The sequence below is a fragment of the Salmo salar genome, chromosome ssa29, assembly GCF_905237065.1.
Source record: "Salmo salar chromosome ssa29, Ssal_v3.1, whole genome shotgun sequence".
In the NCBI taxonomy this organism is placed as follows: domain Eukaryota; kingdom Metazoa; phylum Chordata; class Actinopteri; order Salmoniformes; family Salmonidae; genus Salmo; species Salmo salar.
In genome coordinates, this window is record NC_059470.1 from 31,764,023 (window position 1) to 31,781,945 (window position 17,923).

Genomic DNA, 17,923 nt, shown 5'->3' on the forward strand with positions numbered 1-17,923 from the left:
CTGCTCGCTTGCTGTCTCTGCAGTTAGACAACAGGGATGTACACACACAAACATACGTATAGGGATCTCACACACACACACACACACACACAGTCAGATATAACACAAACTAAATGAGATGTTTATGAGAGCTTGGTGAGAGTGTGGTTGTCTTATGGTTATTTTGCACACAAATCAAATTGTATTAGTCACATGCGCTGAATACAACAAGTGTAGACATTACAGTGAAATGCTTATTTACAAGCCCTTAACCAACAATGCAGTTCAAAAAATACGAAATAATAAATAAAAGGAACAAGGAAGTAAAGAGCAGCAGTAAAATAACAATAGCGAGACTATATACAGGGGGGTACTGGTCAATGTGGAGGCTATATACAGGGGGGTACTGGTCAATGTGGAGGCTATATATAGGGGGGTACTGGTCAATGTGGAGGCTATATATAGGGGGGTACCGGTACAGAGTCAATGTGCGGGGGCACCAGTTTTGTCGTGCCCTCTTCACGACTGTCTTGGTGTGTTTGAACCATGTTAGTTTGTTGGTGATGTGGACACCAAGGAACTTGAAGCTCTCAACCTGCTCCACTACAGCCCCGTCGATGAGAATGGGGGCGTGCTTGGTCCTCCTTTTCCTGTAGTCCACAATCATCTCCTTTGTCTTGATCACGTTGAGGGAGAGGTTGTTGTCCTGGCACCACACGGCCAGGTCTCTGACCTCCTCCCTATAAGCTGTCTCGTCGTTGTCGGTGACCAGGCTTACCACTGTTGTGTCATCGGCAAACTTAATGATGGCGTTGGAGTCTTGCCTGGCCATGCAGTCGTAAGTGTACAGGGAGTATAGGAGACTAAGCACACACCCCTGATGGTCCCCTGTGTTGAGGATAAGCATGGCGGATGTGTTGTTACCTACCCTTACAACCTGGGGGCAGCCCGTCAGGAAGGCCAGGATCCAGTTGCAGAGGGTTCCAGGGTCCTTAGCTTAGTGATGAGCTTTGCGGGCCCTATAGTGTTGAACGCTGAGCTGTAGTCAATGAATAGCATTCTTTCATAGGTGTTCTTTTTGTCCAGGTGAGAAAGGGCAGTGTGGAGTGCAATAGAGACTGCATCATCTGTGAATCTGTTGGGGCAGTATGCAAATTGGAGTGGGTCTAGGGTTTCTGGGATAATGGTGTTGATGTGACCCATGTTCAGCCTTTCAAAGCACTTCATGGCTACAGAAATGAGTGCTATGGGTCGGTAGTCATTTAGGCAGGTTACCTTAGTGTTCTTGGGCACAGGGACTATGGTCTGCTTAAAACATGTTGGCATTACAGACTCGGACAGGGAGAGGTTGAAAATGTCAGTGAAGACACATGCCAGTTGGTCAACACATGCTCGCATGCGGCCTTGTGAATGTTGACCTGTTTAAAGGTCTTACTCACATCGGCTGTGGAGAGCGTGATCGCACAGTCGTCCGGAACAGCTGGTGCTCTCATGCATGTTCCAGTGTTATTTGCCTCGAAGCGAGCATAAAGTACACTACCTTTCAAAAGTCACTAGAAATGTCCTTGTTTCCCATGAAAACGTACATGAAATGAGTTACAAAAGTAATAGGAAATATAATGACGTCGTTGACAAGGTTATAAATAATGATTTTTAATTAAAATAATAATTGTGTCCTAACTTTGCTTTCGTCAAAGAATCCTCCATTCGCAGCAATTACAGCCTTGCAGACCTTTGGCATTCTAGTTGTCAATTTGTTGAGGTAATCTAAATAGATTTCACCCCATGCTTCCTGAAGCACCTCCCACAAATTGGATACGGTCAAACTGCTCCCACAACAGCTCAATAGGGTTGAGATCCAGTGACTGTGCTGGCCACTCCATTATAGACAGAATACCAGCTGACTGCTTCTTCCCTAACTAGTTCTTGCATAGTTTGGAGCTGTGCTTTGGGTCATTGTCCTGTTGTAGGAGGAAATTGGCTCCAATTAAGCGACATCCACAGGGTATGGCATGGCGTTGCAAAATGGAGAGATAGCCTTCCTTCTTCAAGATTTCCTTTACCCTGTACAAATCTCTCACTTCACCACCACCAAAGCACCCCCAGACCAGCACTTTGCCTTCACCATGCATGACAGATGGCGTCAAGAACTCCTCCAGCATCTTTTCATTTTTCCTGCGTCTCACGAATGTTCTTCTTTGTGATCCGCTTAAAAAGATGATGGAAAGCCGAATCCTCTAGGAGCTCAGATGCAAAAATCTTCTTTATGATCCGAACACCTTAGACTTATTCATCGGTCCATAACACTTTTTCCCAATCTTCTGTGTTCTTTTGCCCATCTTAATCTTTTATTTTTATTGGCCAGTCTGAGATATGGCTTTTTCTCTGCAACTCTGCCTAGAAGGCCAGCATCCCGGAGTCGCCTCTTCACTGTTGACGTTGAGACTGGTGTTTTGCGGGTACTATTTAATGAAGCTGCCAGTTGAGGACTTGTGAGGCGTCTGTTTCTCAAACTGGACACTCTAATCTACTTGTCCTCTTGCTCAGTTGTGCACCGGGGCCTCCCACTCCTCTTTCTATTCTGGTTAGAGCCCGTTTGTGCTGTTCTGTGAAGGGAGTAGGACACAGCGTTGTACGAGATCTTCAGTTTCTTGGCAATTTCTCACATGGAATAGCCTTCCTTTCTCAGAACAAGAATAGACTGAGTTTCAGAAGAAAGTTCTTTGTTTCTGACCATTTCGAGCCTGTAATCAAACCCACATGCTGATGCTCTAGATACTCAACTATTCTAAAGAAGGCCAGTTGTATTGCTTCTTTAATCAGAACAACAGTTTTCAGCTGTGCTAACATAATTGCAAAAGGGTTTTCTAATGATCAATTAGCCTTTTAAAATGATAAACATGGATTCGCTAACACAACATGCCATTGGAACACAGGAGTGATGATTGCTGATAATGGGCCTCTGTATGCCTATCTAGATATTCCATTAAAAATCAGCCTTTTCTGCTACAATAGTCATTTACAGCATTAACAATGTCTACACTGTATTTCTGATCAATTTGATGTCTTACATCTAGATGTTCCGCTAGCGGAACGCCTCACCAATATCCAATGATAGGGCGTGGCGCGAATTACAAACTCCTCAAAAATCCCAAAACTTCAATTTTTCAAACATATGACTATTTTACACCATTTTAACCTGTTATGGCTAGGGGGCAGTATTTTCACGGCCGGATAAAAAACGTACCCGATTTAATCTGACTATTACTCCTGCCCAGAAACTAGAATATGCATATAAGTATTAGCTTTGGATGGAAAACACCCCAAAGTTTCTAAAACTGTTTAAATGGTGTCTGTGAGTATAACATAACTCATTTGGCAGGCCAAAACCTGAGAAGATTCCATGCAGGAAGTGCCCTGTCTGACAATTTCTTGGCCTTCTTGATTATCTCTATCCAAAAAAGGGGATCTCTGCTGTTACGTGACACTTCCTACGGCTCCCATGGGCTCTCAGAAGGCGGCAAAAAGCTGAATCGTGGCTTTACAGGCTCTGGCTGAAAAAAAGTAGCGCGTTTGGATAGTGGCTGGTCACAGTACTGTGAGACTCAGGCGCGTGCCCGAGTCGACCCCATGCTTTATTTTCTTTCGTCTGTTTACCTAAACGCAGATTCCCGGTTGGAATATTATTGCTTTTTTTACGAGAAAAATGGCATAAAAATTTATTTTAAACAGAGGTTGACATGCTTCGAAGTACGGTAATGAAATATTTAGAAATCTTTTGTCACGAAATGCGCCATGCTCGTGACCCTTATTTACACTTCGGATAGTGTCTTGAACGCACGAACAAAATGCCGCTATTTGGATATAACAATGGATTATTTTGAACCAAACCAACATTTGTTATTGAAGTACAAGTCCTGGGAGTGCATTCTGACGAAGAACACCAAAGGTAATCAAACTTTTGTAATAGTAAATCTGAGTTTGGTGAGTGCCAAACTTGGTGGGTGTCAGAATAGCTAGCCGTGATGGCTGGGCTATCTACTCAGAATATTGCAAAATGTGCTTTCACCGAAAAGCTATTTTAAAATCAGACACCACGATTGCATAAAGGAGTTCTGTATCTATAATTCTTACAATAATTGTTATGTTTTTTGTGAACGTTTATCGTGAGTAATTTAATAAATTCACCGGAAGTTTTCGGTGGGTATGCTAGTTCTGAACGTCACATGCTAATGTAAAAAGCTGGTTTTTGATATAAATATGAACTTGATTGAACAGAACATGCATGTATTGTATAACATAATGTCCTAGGAGTGTCATCTGATGATCATCAAAGGTTAGTGCTGCATTTAGCTGTGGTTTTGTTTTTTGTGACATTATATGCTAGCTTGAAAAATGGGTGTCTGATTATTTCTGGCTGGGTACTCTCCTGACATAATCTAATGTTTTGCTTTCATTGTAAAGCCTTTTTGAAATCGGACAATGTGGTTAGATAAAGGCCATCCCAGGCTAGCTATTTTGATACCCACCAAGTTTGGCACTCACCAAACTCAGATTTACTATAAGAAAAATTGGATTACCTTTGCTGTTCTTCGTCAGAATGCACTCCCAGGACTTGTACTTTACACCCAATGTTGTTTTGGTTCCAAATAATCCATAGTTATATCCAAATAGCGGCGTTTTGTTCTTGCATTCAAGACACTATCCGAAGGGTGACGCGCCGGCGCGTTTCGTGACAAAAAAATTCAAAATATTCCATTACCGTACTTCGAAGCATGTCAAACGCTGTTTAAAATCAATTTTTATGCGATTTTTCTCGTAAAATAGCGATAATATTCCGACGTTGTTTTCGTTCAAAGACTGAAAGAAGAAAATGGACTCTTCAAGCGCGCGCCCGTGTCATTGTTCTCAGATTGACCACTTTTCAAATGCGCTACTGTTTTCCGCCCAGGGACTGCAGAGTCATCATTCCCCGTTCTGGCGCCTTCTGAGAGCCCATGGGAGCCTTAGAAAATGTCACGTTACAGCAGAGATCCTCTGTTTTTGATAAAGAGGCTATAGAAGGCCAAGAAATGGTCTGAGAGGGCACTTCCTGTATAGAATCTTCTCAGGTTTTGGCCTGCCATATGTGTTCTGTTATTCTCACAGACACCATTCAAACAGTTTTAGAAACTTTAGGGTATTTTCTATCCAAATCAAACAATTATATGCATATTCTAGTTTCTGGGCAGGTGTAATAACCAGATTAAATCGGGTACGTTTTTTATCCGGTAGTGAAAATACTGCCCCCTATCCTAAACAGGTTAATGGGCAAAAAAATAGCTTTTCTTTAAATAACAAGGACATTTCTAAGTAACCTCAAACTTTTAATCGGTAGTGTAGTTTAGCTCGTCTGGTTGGCTCGTGTCACTGGGCAGCTCTTGGCTGTGCTTCCCTTTGTAGTCTGTAATGATTTGCCAGCCTTGCCACATCCGACGAGCGTCGGAGCCGGTGTAGTACGATTCGATCTTAGTCCTGTATTGAAGCTTTGCCAGTGATGGTTCGTTGGAGGGCATAGGGGGATTTCTTATAAGCTTCCGGGTTAGAGTCCCGCTCCTTGAAAGCGGCAGCTCTAGCTTTTAGCTCAGTGCGGATTTTGCCTGCAATCCATGGCTTCTGGTCGGGGTTTGTACGTACGGTCACTGTGGGGACGACGATCGATGCACTTATTGATGAAGCCAATGACTGATGTGGTGTACTTGTCAATACCATTGGAAGAATCCCGGAACATATTCCAGTCTTTGCTAGCAAAACAGTCCTGTAGCTTAGCATCTGCTTCATCTGACCACTTTTTTACTGACCGAGTCACTGGTGCTTCCTGCTTTAGTTTTTGCTTGTAAGCAGGAATCAGGAGGATAGAATTATGGTCAGATTTGTCAAATGGAGGTGGAGGGAGAGCTTTGTATGCATCTCTGTGTGTGGAGTAAAGGTGGTCCAGAGTTTTAAAAAATACAATATTTTCCCCCTCTGGTTGCACATTTAACGTGCTGATAGAAATTTGGTAAAACGGATTTGTTTCCCTGCATTAAAGTCCCCAGCCACTATGCGCGCCACCTCTGGATGAGTGTTTTCCTGTTTGCTTATGGTGGAATACAGCTCATTGAGTGCGGTCTTAGTGCCAGCATTGGTCTGTGGTGGTATGTAGACAGCTACGAAAAATACAGATGAAAACTCTCTAGGTAGATAGTGGGGTCTACAGCTTATCATGCGAGCAAAACCTTGAGACTTCCTTAGATATCGTGCACCAGCTGTTGTTTACATATATACATAGTCCACCCCCCTTGTCTTACCAGCCACCGCTGTTCTATCCTGCCGATACACTGTATAACCAGCCAGCTGTACGTTGATAATGTCGTCGTTTAGCCACGACTCTGTGAAGCATAAGATATTACAGTTTTTAATGTCCCGTTGGTAATTTAATCTTCCTCGTAGGTCTTCGATTTTATTTTCCAATGATTTGCATGTTAGCTAGTAGAACGGAAGGCAGTGGGGGTTTATTCGATCGCCTACGTATCTTCAGAAGGCAGCCCGACCTCTGTCCTCTTTTTCTCTGTCTTCTCTTCACGCAAATGATGGGGATTTGGGTCTGTTCCCGGGAAAGCAGTTTGTTCTTCAAGTAGGGCTCGTCGGACTTGTTAAAGGAAACATAATCTTCTGCCAGTTCTTGGTGACACATCGTGGTGACACATCCACATCTTTATTGGAATGGTGTAGGATATCCAGCTAGCACATAACATTCTGAGAACCATATGTTTCTTAGGTGGGATTTTCAGTACTTCAGCATAACGTTTTCTGCTTGTTTCCTCATGGTTCTATTTAAAATCATGTTCTCAGAACATTAAGAAAACATTCCATAAAAAACATAAGAAAACAACATTGGTAACATTCCAAAAATGCTCTAATAATGTTATTTAAAAACATACATTTCGTTCTCAGCGACAACAATAGTCTATCCTCTAACTTGTTTAATGTGTTCAGGTGTGTTGGCCACACTGGATCTTAATTAGTGTTTACTTTGAAATGGGGTTTCGTTTGAATAGACTAAAATGAACAGCTTCATATGAGTAAAAAAAAACATGTCATGCTAGCTTCATCCTGGTGGCACACAGTGGACTAATTCCATGGATAGAGAACAGAAGATCATAGGTTCGAATCTCACGCCATGTCAAAAGAAATGCGTTATGATGATTAACACCTATGCAAATTAATTTCCATTTGGCCTATTTGTGCCTGGAATTCAAAACAGTTAACCTAAGCTAGCAGTGTTAATAAAAGTAGTATTGAAACCTTCAGTAAACATTTTAAGGAAGTTATTTAAAAAAAACTCCAATCAACCCTAGAATTTACATTCTCAGAACGTTAATAAAACTTCCCAGGAAAACTTTTAGGCAACCCTAGTAAAACGTTCTCAGAACCTCCCTGCAACCTCCCTCATTCTAATATTTATTTATTTATTTACATATTCCTAATTCCCTTCTTTTACTTTTAGATTTGTGTATTGTTGTGAATTGTTAGATACTACTGCACTGCTAGGAAAACAAGCGTTTCGCTACACCTGCAATAACATCTGCTAAATATGTGTATGTGACCAATACAATTTGATTTGTACATTCCCAGAACAGGTGATAGTTTCACTTCCGTTCCCAGAACATTTAAAAAACATTTCAGTTGTTTCGATCAGGAAACTTTTGGCTTCATTCCCAGAACCAATTTGGAAACCAAAAACGTTCATTCCCACAACTTCCAAGGAACGATGTGCTAGCTGGGTAGATGCACACGTGCCCGTCTACTTTTAGTGGTTATGTGTGTCTTGGAGGTCATGCGTGTTACTGTCTTGATGGTATGGATAGAACTGTCCCATTACTCAGGGAAACATTTCTTCCCTTACCTATCGTTGATGAGTAAAATGACTGTTTCCTCTCCATTGCTTTCACCTACAGAGTGTTTTCAGATCAGCGATGGAGGGGAAATGGAACCGTCAGGGGAATTGAGGAAATTCCTGACCGCTGACTGTTTTTATTTCCCCAAATTCCAATGTAAGGAAGTCAGTTGCTCTGCTACTTTTAGAAACCTGAACTACCATGTGTGTATTAGTTTTGGATCTGAGAATAGGTGTGTGTGTGTTGGCTGTCAGGCCCTCTGTGTTATGGGCCATTTGCTCTCTGCTGTTTGGGTTATGGGTGTTCTGCCAAGACCAGCTAGGAATCGACGTAGCTGCACGTACATCCACCATGCAACTTTCACCCTCACTCCTAATGGGATGGCACACACTGGCCCACGTATACAGAGAGCTATTAATACCTCTCCCCTTCCTCAGTCCAATAGGCTTCAACAGACTAAACAGACAACAGGGACTGCTAATGTAAATGTTTTTTTTTCACCATTCACTTAACGGTGAAGATGGACACTTTTTAAATAACATGTCTTTATGTATCAACTCTTCGCTCTCTCTCGCTCTCTCTCGCGCTCTCGCTCTCTCTCTCTCTCCCCAGACTATCTGAAGTTTAGTAGTGACTACAGACATGGGGAGGTGGGAGGGGCCAGCAGCGCCAGAGGGATGCGCTCAGCTTCAGAGCTCCGTGATTTGATGGACACCTTACAACGCAAGAAGATCGCCCTGGAGACAAGCCTGAGAGCCAATGGGGACGCTACCCCCTCCTACTTCAGTATGACACAGGTATGACAGCTGTAAAGCTCTCCCAGCAGGATCAACCATACTCAACAGGCAGACCCAGAACGGGGTCAATACAGATCTCCTCCCCAAAATGTGTAGAAGTTGAGAAACTGAGCATTATGACTCTGCCAACAAGAGGGGTATGAACTGTTCGAACAGTTTGTGGTTTCATGCATTGCGAGTTGGGGGGTTTATTACTAAGTCAATAAATTACAATACAATTTGGTCCAAAAGACTTCTTAACATCTTCTACCACCAAGCCATAAGACTCCTGAACAGCTAACCAAAGGGCTACCCAGACTATTACGCTGCTGCTACTCTCTGTTTATTATCTATGCATAGTCACTTTAACTCTACCTACATGTACATATTACCTCAATTACCTCAACTAACCGGTGCCCCCGCGCATTGACTCTGTACCAGTACCCCCTGTATATAGCCTCCACATTGACTCTGTACCAGTACCCCCTGTATATAGCCTCCACATTGACTCTGTACCGGTACCACCTGTATATAGCCTCGCTACTTTTACTTTACTGCTGCTTTTTAATTATTTGTTACTTTTATTTTCTATGTTTTACTTACAGTTATTATTTTTACTTAATACTTATTTTTACTTAGCTGCATTGTTGGTTAACGGCTTGTAAGTAAGCATTTCACTGTAAGGTCTACTACACCTGTTGTATTCGGCGCATGTGACATTTGATTTGAATATCCTTCCGGACTTTGCCACCTAGGCAGTGGCAAATTTAGCATGTAAATCTTGGTGGGGGAAAACTCAATTCGACTATAGCGGTGACAAACGGTGCCACAAACTGTTAGGGCCTACCAGTGGTGTACTTGAGTAAAAATACTTGAATAAAAGAACTTGAGTACTTGAGTAAAAATAAGTAAAAGTACTTGAGTAAAAATATTTTAAGTACTAATTACATGTAAGTTGTTTTTTGGGTATCTTTACTATTTATGTTTTTAAGAACTTGTACTTTTACTTCACTACATTCCTAAAGAAAGTAATATTTTTTACTCTGTATATTTTACCTGACACCCAAAATTACATTTTGAAAACTTGCCAGGATGGGAAAATGGTCTAATTCACATGCTTATCAAGAGAACATCCCTGGTCATCTCTACTGCCTCTGATCTGGCGGACTCACTGAACACAGAACATCCCTGGTCATCTCTACTGCCTCTGATCTGGCGGACTCACTGAACACAGAACATCCCTGGTCATCCCTACTGCCTCAGATCTGGAGGACTCACTGAACACAGAACATCCCTGGTCATCTCTACTGCCTCTGATCTGGCGGACTCACTGAACACAGAACATCCCTGGTCATCCCTACTGCCTCAGATCTGGAGGACTCACTGAACACAGAACATCCCTGGTCATCCCTACAGCCTCTGATCTGGAGGACTCATTAAACAGATAACATCCCTGGTCATCCCTACTGCCTCTGATCTGGAGGACTCATTAAACAGATAACATCCCTGGTCATCCCTACTGCCTCTGATCTGGAGGACTCATTAAACAGATAACATCCCTGGTCATCCCTACTGCCTCAGATCTGGAGGACTCACTGAACACAGAACATCCCTGGTCATCCCTACTGTCTCTGATCTGGAGGACTCACCAAACAGAGGTCATCCCTACTGCCTCTGATCTGGAGGACTCACTGAACACAGAACATCCCTGGTCATCTCTACTGCCTCTGATCTGGCGGACTCACTGAACACAGAACATCCCTGGTCATCTCTACTGCCTCTGATCTGGAGGACTCACTGAACACAGAACATCCCTGGTCATCTCTACTGCCTCTGATCTGGTGGACTCACTGAACACAGAACATCCCTGGTCATCTCTACTGCCTCAGATCTGGCGGACTCACTGAACACATGCTTCGTTTGTAAATGTCTCAGTGTTGGAGTGTGCCCCTGGCTTTCTGTAAATGAAAAATACTAGAAAATGTGGCCGTCTGCTTTGTTTAATATAAGACATTTGAAATGATTTATACTTTTACTTTTGATATTTTAGCAATTCCATTTACTTTTCATACTTAAGTATATTTGAAACCAAATAATTGTAGACTTTTTTTACTCAAGTAGTATTTTGCTGGGTGACTTTTACTTGAGTCATTTTCTATTAAGGTATCTTTACTTTTACTCAAGTATGACGATTGGGTACTTTTTCCACCACTGGTGCCTACATAAAGCTGTCCCAACAGCAGAGTCCCAACAGCAGTCCCAACATCTTACCACTGTTACAAAAAAATGTTTGGTCATAAAACTGTCATCAAAGTCTGGCATTATCTGGATTTATGGTGCTTTCAAGACAACTGGAAAATGGAGAGAAAAAAAACAAGGTTGAATCATGACGTCAGTGATGTTCAGGTCAAAGCTCTAGAAAGAGTCCCGAGTTTCCGACTTGGAATTCTGAGTTGGATGTCCGTTCAAAACGTATTTTCCCAGTCAGAGCAACAACAAAAATCCCTACTTCCCAGTTGTCTTGAACTCACTGGAGTCGCAGTTCCTAGTTTCCAGTTGTTTTGAAATGTGCAGAATGTTTATCCTTTTAAGCTTGAAAAAGAGACCCTTGAACCCAGACTTGGACTACACATCTTCTCCACTGAATAGCAGGCTAGTGATTGCTTTGCAATGCTTGCAGTTAGCCACTAATTCCTTCCAAATCACTCATTGTTGAATCTGCGATTTCCAACTTGTTGTGTAATGTTTATGTCCTATGGCCGATGAGCACCGATACGTTTTATCTATAATTTCTCTTCATATGACAAGTATTGAAAAGGATTTGCCAGAAGATTGTCGACTTACTTCATGATGATGACGGATAGCTTGCTAGCTAAGATTTTGAAAGTATGACGTTGAGTCCAATCAAAGCTACTGTAGATATGTCATTTTATCTTTGGCCAATGACCTTGAGCCTTCTTAGATGGGCACTTCTGTAAGTCTATGGCAGCACCCAAGGGGCTTGAATTTTCGAGCTCTCCCCGTAGATTTTGCGGCATCGTAGTGTCCCCATGAGTGACAGAAAATTGAGCCAATCACGGCGCAACTAGAAAACATTACCAACCCCTACGCTCTGTATTTTCCGCTGGCTGCCCCACCACCACAGAAAGCACTAAGCTAGGCTGAAACACCTGCATTTTGGAGCTACCTTACTCAAGAATGCAAAAAAGAGACCACGTTTGTATGTGGCTTTATTAACTCAATGATTATGATTTTTTTGTTTGTTTGCAAACTGATATGTGGCACGTATTAATGCCAAAATAACAGGCAACAACAGCCAAAAAAATCTGCCTCACCTGCCCTGAATGACGGGTCCCCACTGCACCTAGGAAATTTGTGTGACCGGACCTTCTGAAATAGTAGTTGAGTTCCCTGCTAGATGGGCATTCCTAATGAATTCTCTTCTCTCTCCCTCCCAGTCTCCACCCACCACGCCTGTGACCTCACCCACCTCCATGTGGTCAGCCTATCAGGAACAGGCTAGGCGTTTCTACGGCTCTGATCGTCCTCCTCTCTCTGGCAAAGCTGCCGCCCCTCGCTCCCCCTCTCGGCGCTCCGACCCCCCTTCCTCCCGAACCTCCATGACCCGGAAACAATCCTACCAGTCACAGGACAGCCTGCTTATCTCCCCTGGCAATGGGCGACGCCCACTAAACCCAAACTCCTCCTCCCTGTTGTCGATGCGGAATGGGGGAGGTTCCTCTAACTCAGTGGCCGGTGGTGATAGCCTCTCCTCTCCTCCACCCTCATCGCTCTTTCCACCTAGTGGAGCAGCCAGCATGCCCTCCAGCCCCCGCCTGGGACTCCGAAGCCACGGCAACCACGAGCCAGTGCCTAGCAACCGAACCAGGAAGTACTCTGCAGGGTCTATAGGCGGCATGATGGAAAGTCACAGCCACTCACTGCCCCGCCTCTGCCCCTCATCGTCACCTCGTTCTCATGACAACAGAGCCCTGGCCCTGTTTTCCCTCCCCCTGACCTCTAATCCTCTACGCAACTCCTCTCACAACAACAGACAAAACCACACCACAAACAACAACTACGACCATAACCAAATCACTAACTTCAACTACAGCCAGGCCCAAAACATGAACCGGAACCAAGGAGAGGGGGTGGAATCCATCTCGCTCTCCATCCCTGAGTCTCCCACCCAGGCCCCTCCAGACGTGACCACACCGTCCCTATCAGGGGGCTCTTCCAGCCCCCGTGTGGCCAAGAAACTCAGCCTCACCTCCACCAGCTCCACCTCCAGCCTTCAGGAGCCAAAGAGGCCAGCCAGCCGAGGAGCCACCCCAGGACCAGAGCTCTTTCTGGGGGAGAGGGGGAGAGAGCACAGGGGGGGAAGCCTGGAGCCTGGGCTAGGATTAGAGGAACGAAGGCAGTCATTTGGAAAGGGAGGGGTGGGGCTGGGGGCGGGGTTGACCCCACCAGGGGGGTTCAGGGTGAGGAGTGGCAGCATCAGCTCCCTGAGTGGGAAAGAAGAACTGATTGACTACCACCATCGCCAGAGAGACGAGAGACTGCGAGAACAGGAAGTGGAGAGACTGGTGAGTAGTGTGTGTGTGTCTGTTTGAAATTATCCAAATGAAATAGTAATTAAATGAGGAACAGGATGGGTGGAATTGGATAACTTCCCTCTCGACCTCTTGAAGACATTGTTCAGGAGGTGCACTGTTTGGGCACACACACACACACACACACACACACACACACACACGTTCCCTGAGGGAGGTTCAGTGCTAAGGCCTCTGGTTGCTAGCCTATGCTAAGATACGTAGCTATTCTCACTCCTTCACTTTGTTGGGTCCAGTTCAGAGGAAAGTACAGACTTCTTTGGGCTCTCCGTGGTGTGTGTGTGGTTTGTGAGTGTGTGTGGTTCCATAAGTCAGGCCATCTGGAGTACCGCCCAGATGGGTTGGTCCGGGTGATTTTGGAACCCATAACAGAACCATCAGATGTGGGTTAGAACCAGATTGAATTAATGAGTAGGAATATACCGCAGGTGGATATACACACTCGCTCATTCTCTCGCTCGCTCTCTTGCTGTCTCTTTCTCTCTCTCTCCCCTCAATTCAAAAGGCTTTATTGGCATGGGAAACAGTGCATTCGGAAAGTATTCAGACCCCTTGAATTTTTCCACATTTTGTTACGTTATAGCCTTATTCTAAAATGGATTCAAGTTTTTTTCCCTCATCAATCTAATCACAATACTCCATAATGACATCACAATACTCCATAATGACATCACAATACCCCATAATGACAGTGAAAACAGGTTTTTAGAAATACCTAATTTACATAAGTATTCAGACCCTTTGCTGTGAGACTCGAAATTGAGCTCAGGTAAATCCTGTTTCCATTGATCATCATTAAGTTGTTTCCACACCTTGATTGGAGTCAAGCGGTGGTAAATTCAATTGATTGGACATGATTTGAAAAGGCACACACCTGTCTATATAAGGTCCCACAGTTGACAGTGCATGTCAGAGCAAAAACCAAGCCATGAGGTCGAAGGAATTGTCCGTAGATCTCTGAGACAGGATTGTGTCGAGGCACAAATCTGGGGAAGGGTACCAAAATATGTCTGTAGCATTGAAGGTCCCCAAGAACATAGTGGCCTCCATTATTCTTAAATGGAAGAAGTTTAGGAACAGTCTCGATGGTTCCAGAGTTAGCCTTCCAACCACACTGAGCAATCAGGGGAGAAGGGCCTTGGTCAGGGAGGTGACTAAGAACCCGATGGTCACTCTGACAGAGCTCCAGAGTTCCTCTGTGGAGATGGGAGAACCTTCCAGAAGGACAACCATCTCTGCAGCACTCTACAAATCAGGCCTTTATGGTAGAGTGACCAGACAGAAGTCACTCCTCAGAAAAAGGCACATGACAGCCCACTTGGAGTTTGCCAAAAGGCACCTAAAGACTCTCAGACCAGGAGAAACAAGATTCTCTGTTCTGATGAATCCAAGATTGAACTATTTGGCCTAATGCCAAGCGTCACATCTGGAGGAAACCTGGCACAATCCCTACAGTGAAGGATGGTGGTGGCAGCATCATGCTGTGGGGATGTTTTTCAGCGGCAGAAACTGGGAGACTACTCAGGATTGAGGGAAACGTGAACAGAGCAAAGTACAGAGAGATCCTTGATGAAAACCTACTCCAGAGCTCTCAAGACCTTAGACTGGGGCGAAGGTTCACCTTCCCCAACAGGACAACGAATCTAAGCACACAGCCAAGACAACGCAGGAGTGGCTTGGGGACAAGTCTCTGCATGTCATTGAGTGGCCCAGCCAGAGCCTGGACTTGAACCCGATCGAACATCTCTGGGAAGACCTGAAAATAGCTTTGCAGTAACGCTCCCCATTCAACCTGACAGAGCTTGAGAGGATCTGCAGAGAAGAATGGGAGAAACTCCCCAAATACAGGTGTGTCAAGCTTGTAGTGTCATACCCAAGAAGACTTAGTGAAGGGTCTGAATACTTATGTAAATGTGATATTACATTTTTTAAATTTGTAATGCATTTGCACAAATTTCTAAACCAGTTTTTGCTTTTTCATTATGGGGTATTGTGTGTAGATTGATGAGGGGGAAAAACTATTTAATCAGTTTTAGAATAATGCTGTAATGTAACAAAGTGGAAAAAGTCAAGGGGTCTGAATACTTTCTAAATGCACTGTATGTTAACATTGCCAAAGCAAGTGAAAATAGATAACCAAAAGTAAAGTAAACATTACAGTAAACATTACACTCACACAAGTTCCATAACGAATAAAGACAATTCAAATGTCATATGTCTATATACAGTGTTGTAGTGATGTGCAAATAGTTAATGTACAAAAGAGGAAATAAATTAATATGGTTTGTATTTACAATGGTGTTTGTTCTTCACTGGTTGCCCTTTTCTTGTGGTAACAGGTGTCTTGGAAATATTTGCTGAATAATATTTCTCAGATACCGGAACTTGTGAATTCAAATAGACTTTATTACAAAGTAACAAAGCCGAGCAGGCCCATGGACCAACTGATTTTTCCAGTCTCAGCCCTCTCCTTTTATACAGTTTCACCCTTACATAACATACATAGTCACTCCACTACCCTTTAGCCTTGGCCACTATTCTCTTTCAGTCTCACTTCTGACTTGTTTACACTTTCTTATTGGTACAGACATTAGGACATAGATTATATTGGTGGTGTGACCATAGCAATGACACAAAAATAGACATGCACACTCCTGATGCAGGTGTATGTTTAATGGTGCCTATAACTGATTAACTAATGTGGCTGTCCAATGACCTTCACAAGACCAAGCATGACCCAAAATGACTAGGCTTGTGTTGATCCAGCTTTGCACAATCACATGGTTTCTGCTTACATTATGTTTACACATGTCTAATGGTTAACCGTGTATTGATTCTGCTTACATCTAAGAAAACAGTATAGGTACTGGAAAATTCTATAGGTACTGGAAAATCTTCAATGCAGGTCATAAATCTTTCTGCTGTAATTGAACACTGAAACTGGAAACACTTATCTCCCTCACTAGCTTTAAGCACCAGCTGTCAGAGCAGCTCACAGATCACTGCACCTCCAATAGAGTTCCAGACACTTGTAGAATCTATGCCAAGGATCGTTGAAGCTGTTCTGGTGGCTGGTGGTGGTCCAATGCCCCCATTAAGACACTATGTTGGTGTTTCCTTTATTCTGGCAGTTACCTGGTGGTTGGTGGCCCAACGCCCCCATTAAGACACTATGTTGGTGTTTCCTTTATTCTGGCAGTTACCTGGTGGTTGGTGGCGGCCCAACGCCCCCATTGAGACACTATGTTGGTGTTTCCTTTATTCTGGCAGTTATTATCTTAATGTACCCTCCTGAGGTCTAATGCCCCATCGCTGGGTTTCTACTGAGTTAACATATGGAATTGTTTTACGATGGTCATACCAATGACTATTTAGCCATTTGATTTAGAATTTTAGGACACCTGTAAGTTTTGATGAAACATTGGTTTTGGCCTTACTGCTATTAGCCTCTAGAAACACATTGAATAACATACAGTATGTATAAAGTTGAAGTTGGAAGTTTTACATACACTTAGGTTGGAGTCATTAAAACTCGTTTTTCAACCACTCCACACATTTCTTGTTAAAAAACTATAGTTATGGCCTTTTTTGCCTTTACCTCCCTTATCTGACCTCATTTGCTCACATTGTATATAGATTAATTTTTCTACTGTATTATTGACTTTGTTTGTTTTACTCCATGTGTAACTCTGTGTTGTATGTTGTCGAACTGCTTTGCTTTATCTTGGCCAGGTCTCAATTGTAAATGAGAACTTGTTCTCAACTTGCCTACCTGGTTAAATAAAGGTGAAATAAAAAAATAAAACACTGTGGTATTTCACCTAATAGAGGGTAATGCGTACGGCCCAGTACATCACTGGGACCAAGCTTCCTGCTGTCCAGGACCTCTATACCAGGTGGTGTCAAAGACTCCAGCCACCCTAGTCATAGACTGTTCTCTCTGCTACCGCACAGCAAGTGGAACCGGAGCACCAAGTCTAGGTCCAAAAGGCTTCTAAACAGCTTCTACCCCCAAGCCATAAGACTCCTGAACAGATAATCAAATGGCTACCCAGACTATTTGCACCCCCCCCCCCCCTTCTATGCTGCTGCTACTCTCTGTTATTGTCTATGCATAATCACTTTAATAACTCTACCTACATTACTTCAATTACCTCGACTAACCGGTGCCTCCGCACATTGACTCTGTACCGGTACCCCCTGTATATAGCCTCACTATTGTTATTTTACTGCTGCTCTTTAACTATTTGTAATTTTTTAGGTACATTTCTTATCTGCATTATTGGTTAAGGGTTTGTAAGGAAGCGTTTCACTGTAAGGTCTACACTTGTTGTATTTGGCTCATGTGACAAATAAAATTTGATTTAATTTGATATGGGAGTTTATCAATATTGGATTTGTTTTTGAATTCTTTGTGGGTTTGTGTAATCTGATGGCAATATGTGTCTCTAATATGGTCATACATTTGGCAGATTAGGAAGGGCAGCTCATTTTGTGGGCAGTGTGCGCATAGCCTATCTTCTCTTGCTCACTGAGTCTGTACATAGTCAAAGCTTTCCTTAATTTTGGGTCAGTCACAGTGGTGAGGTATTCTGCCACTGTATACTCTGTTTAGGGCCAAATACCAATCTAGTTT

The 17,923-nt window shown here is 43.3% G+C and overlaps 1 protein-coding gene across 4 annotated transcripts in view; it reads left to right on the plus strand.

Moving 5' to 3' along the window:
- LOC106590600 (pleckstrin homology-like domain family B member 2) overlaps positions 1-17,923 on the plus strand; it is a 61,470-nt gene that overhangs the window by 9,021 nt on the left and 34,526 nt on the right. For all 4 annotated transcript variants that reach the window (XM_045710807.1, XM_045710808.1, XM_045710806.1 and 1 more), the window contains exons 3-4: positions 8,511-8,695; positions 12,133-13,260. In XM_045710807.1, the coding sequence (XP_045566763.1) occupies positions 8,511-8,695; positions 12,133-13,260 (1,313 nt within the window). The remainder of the gene's footprint in view (positions 1-8,510; positions 8,696-12,132; positions 13,261-17,923) is intronic.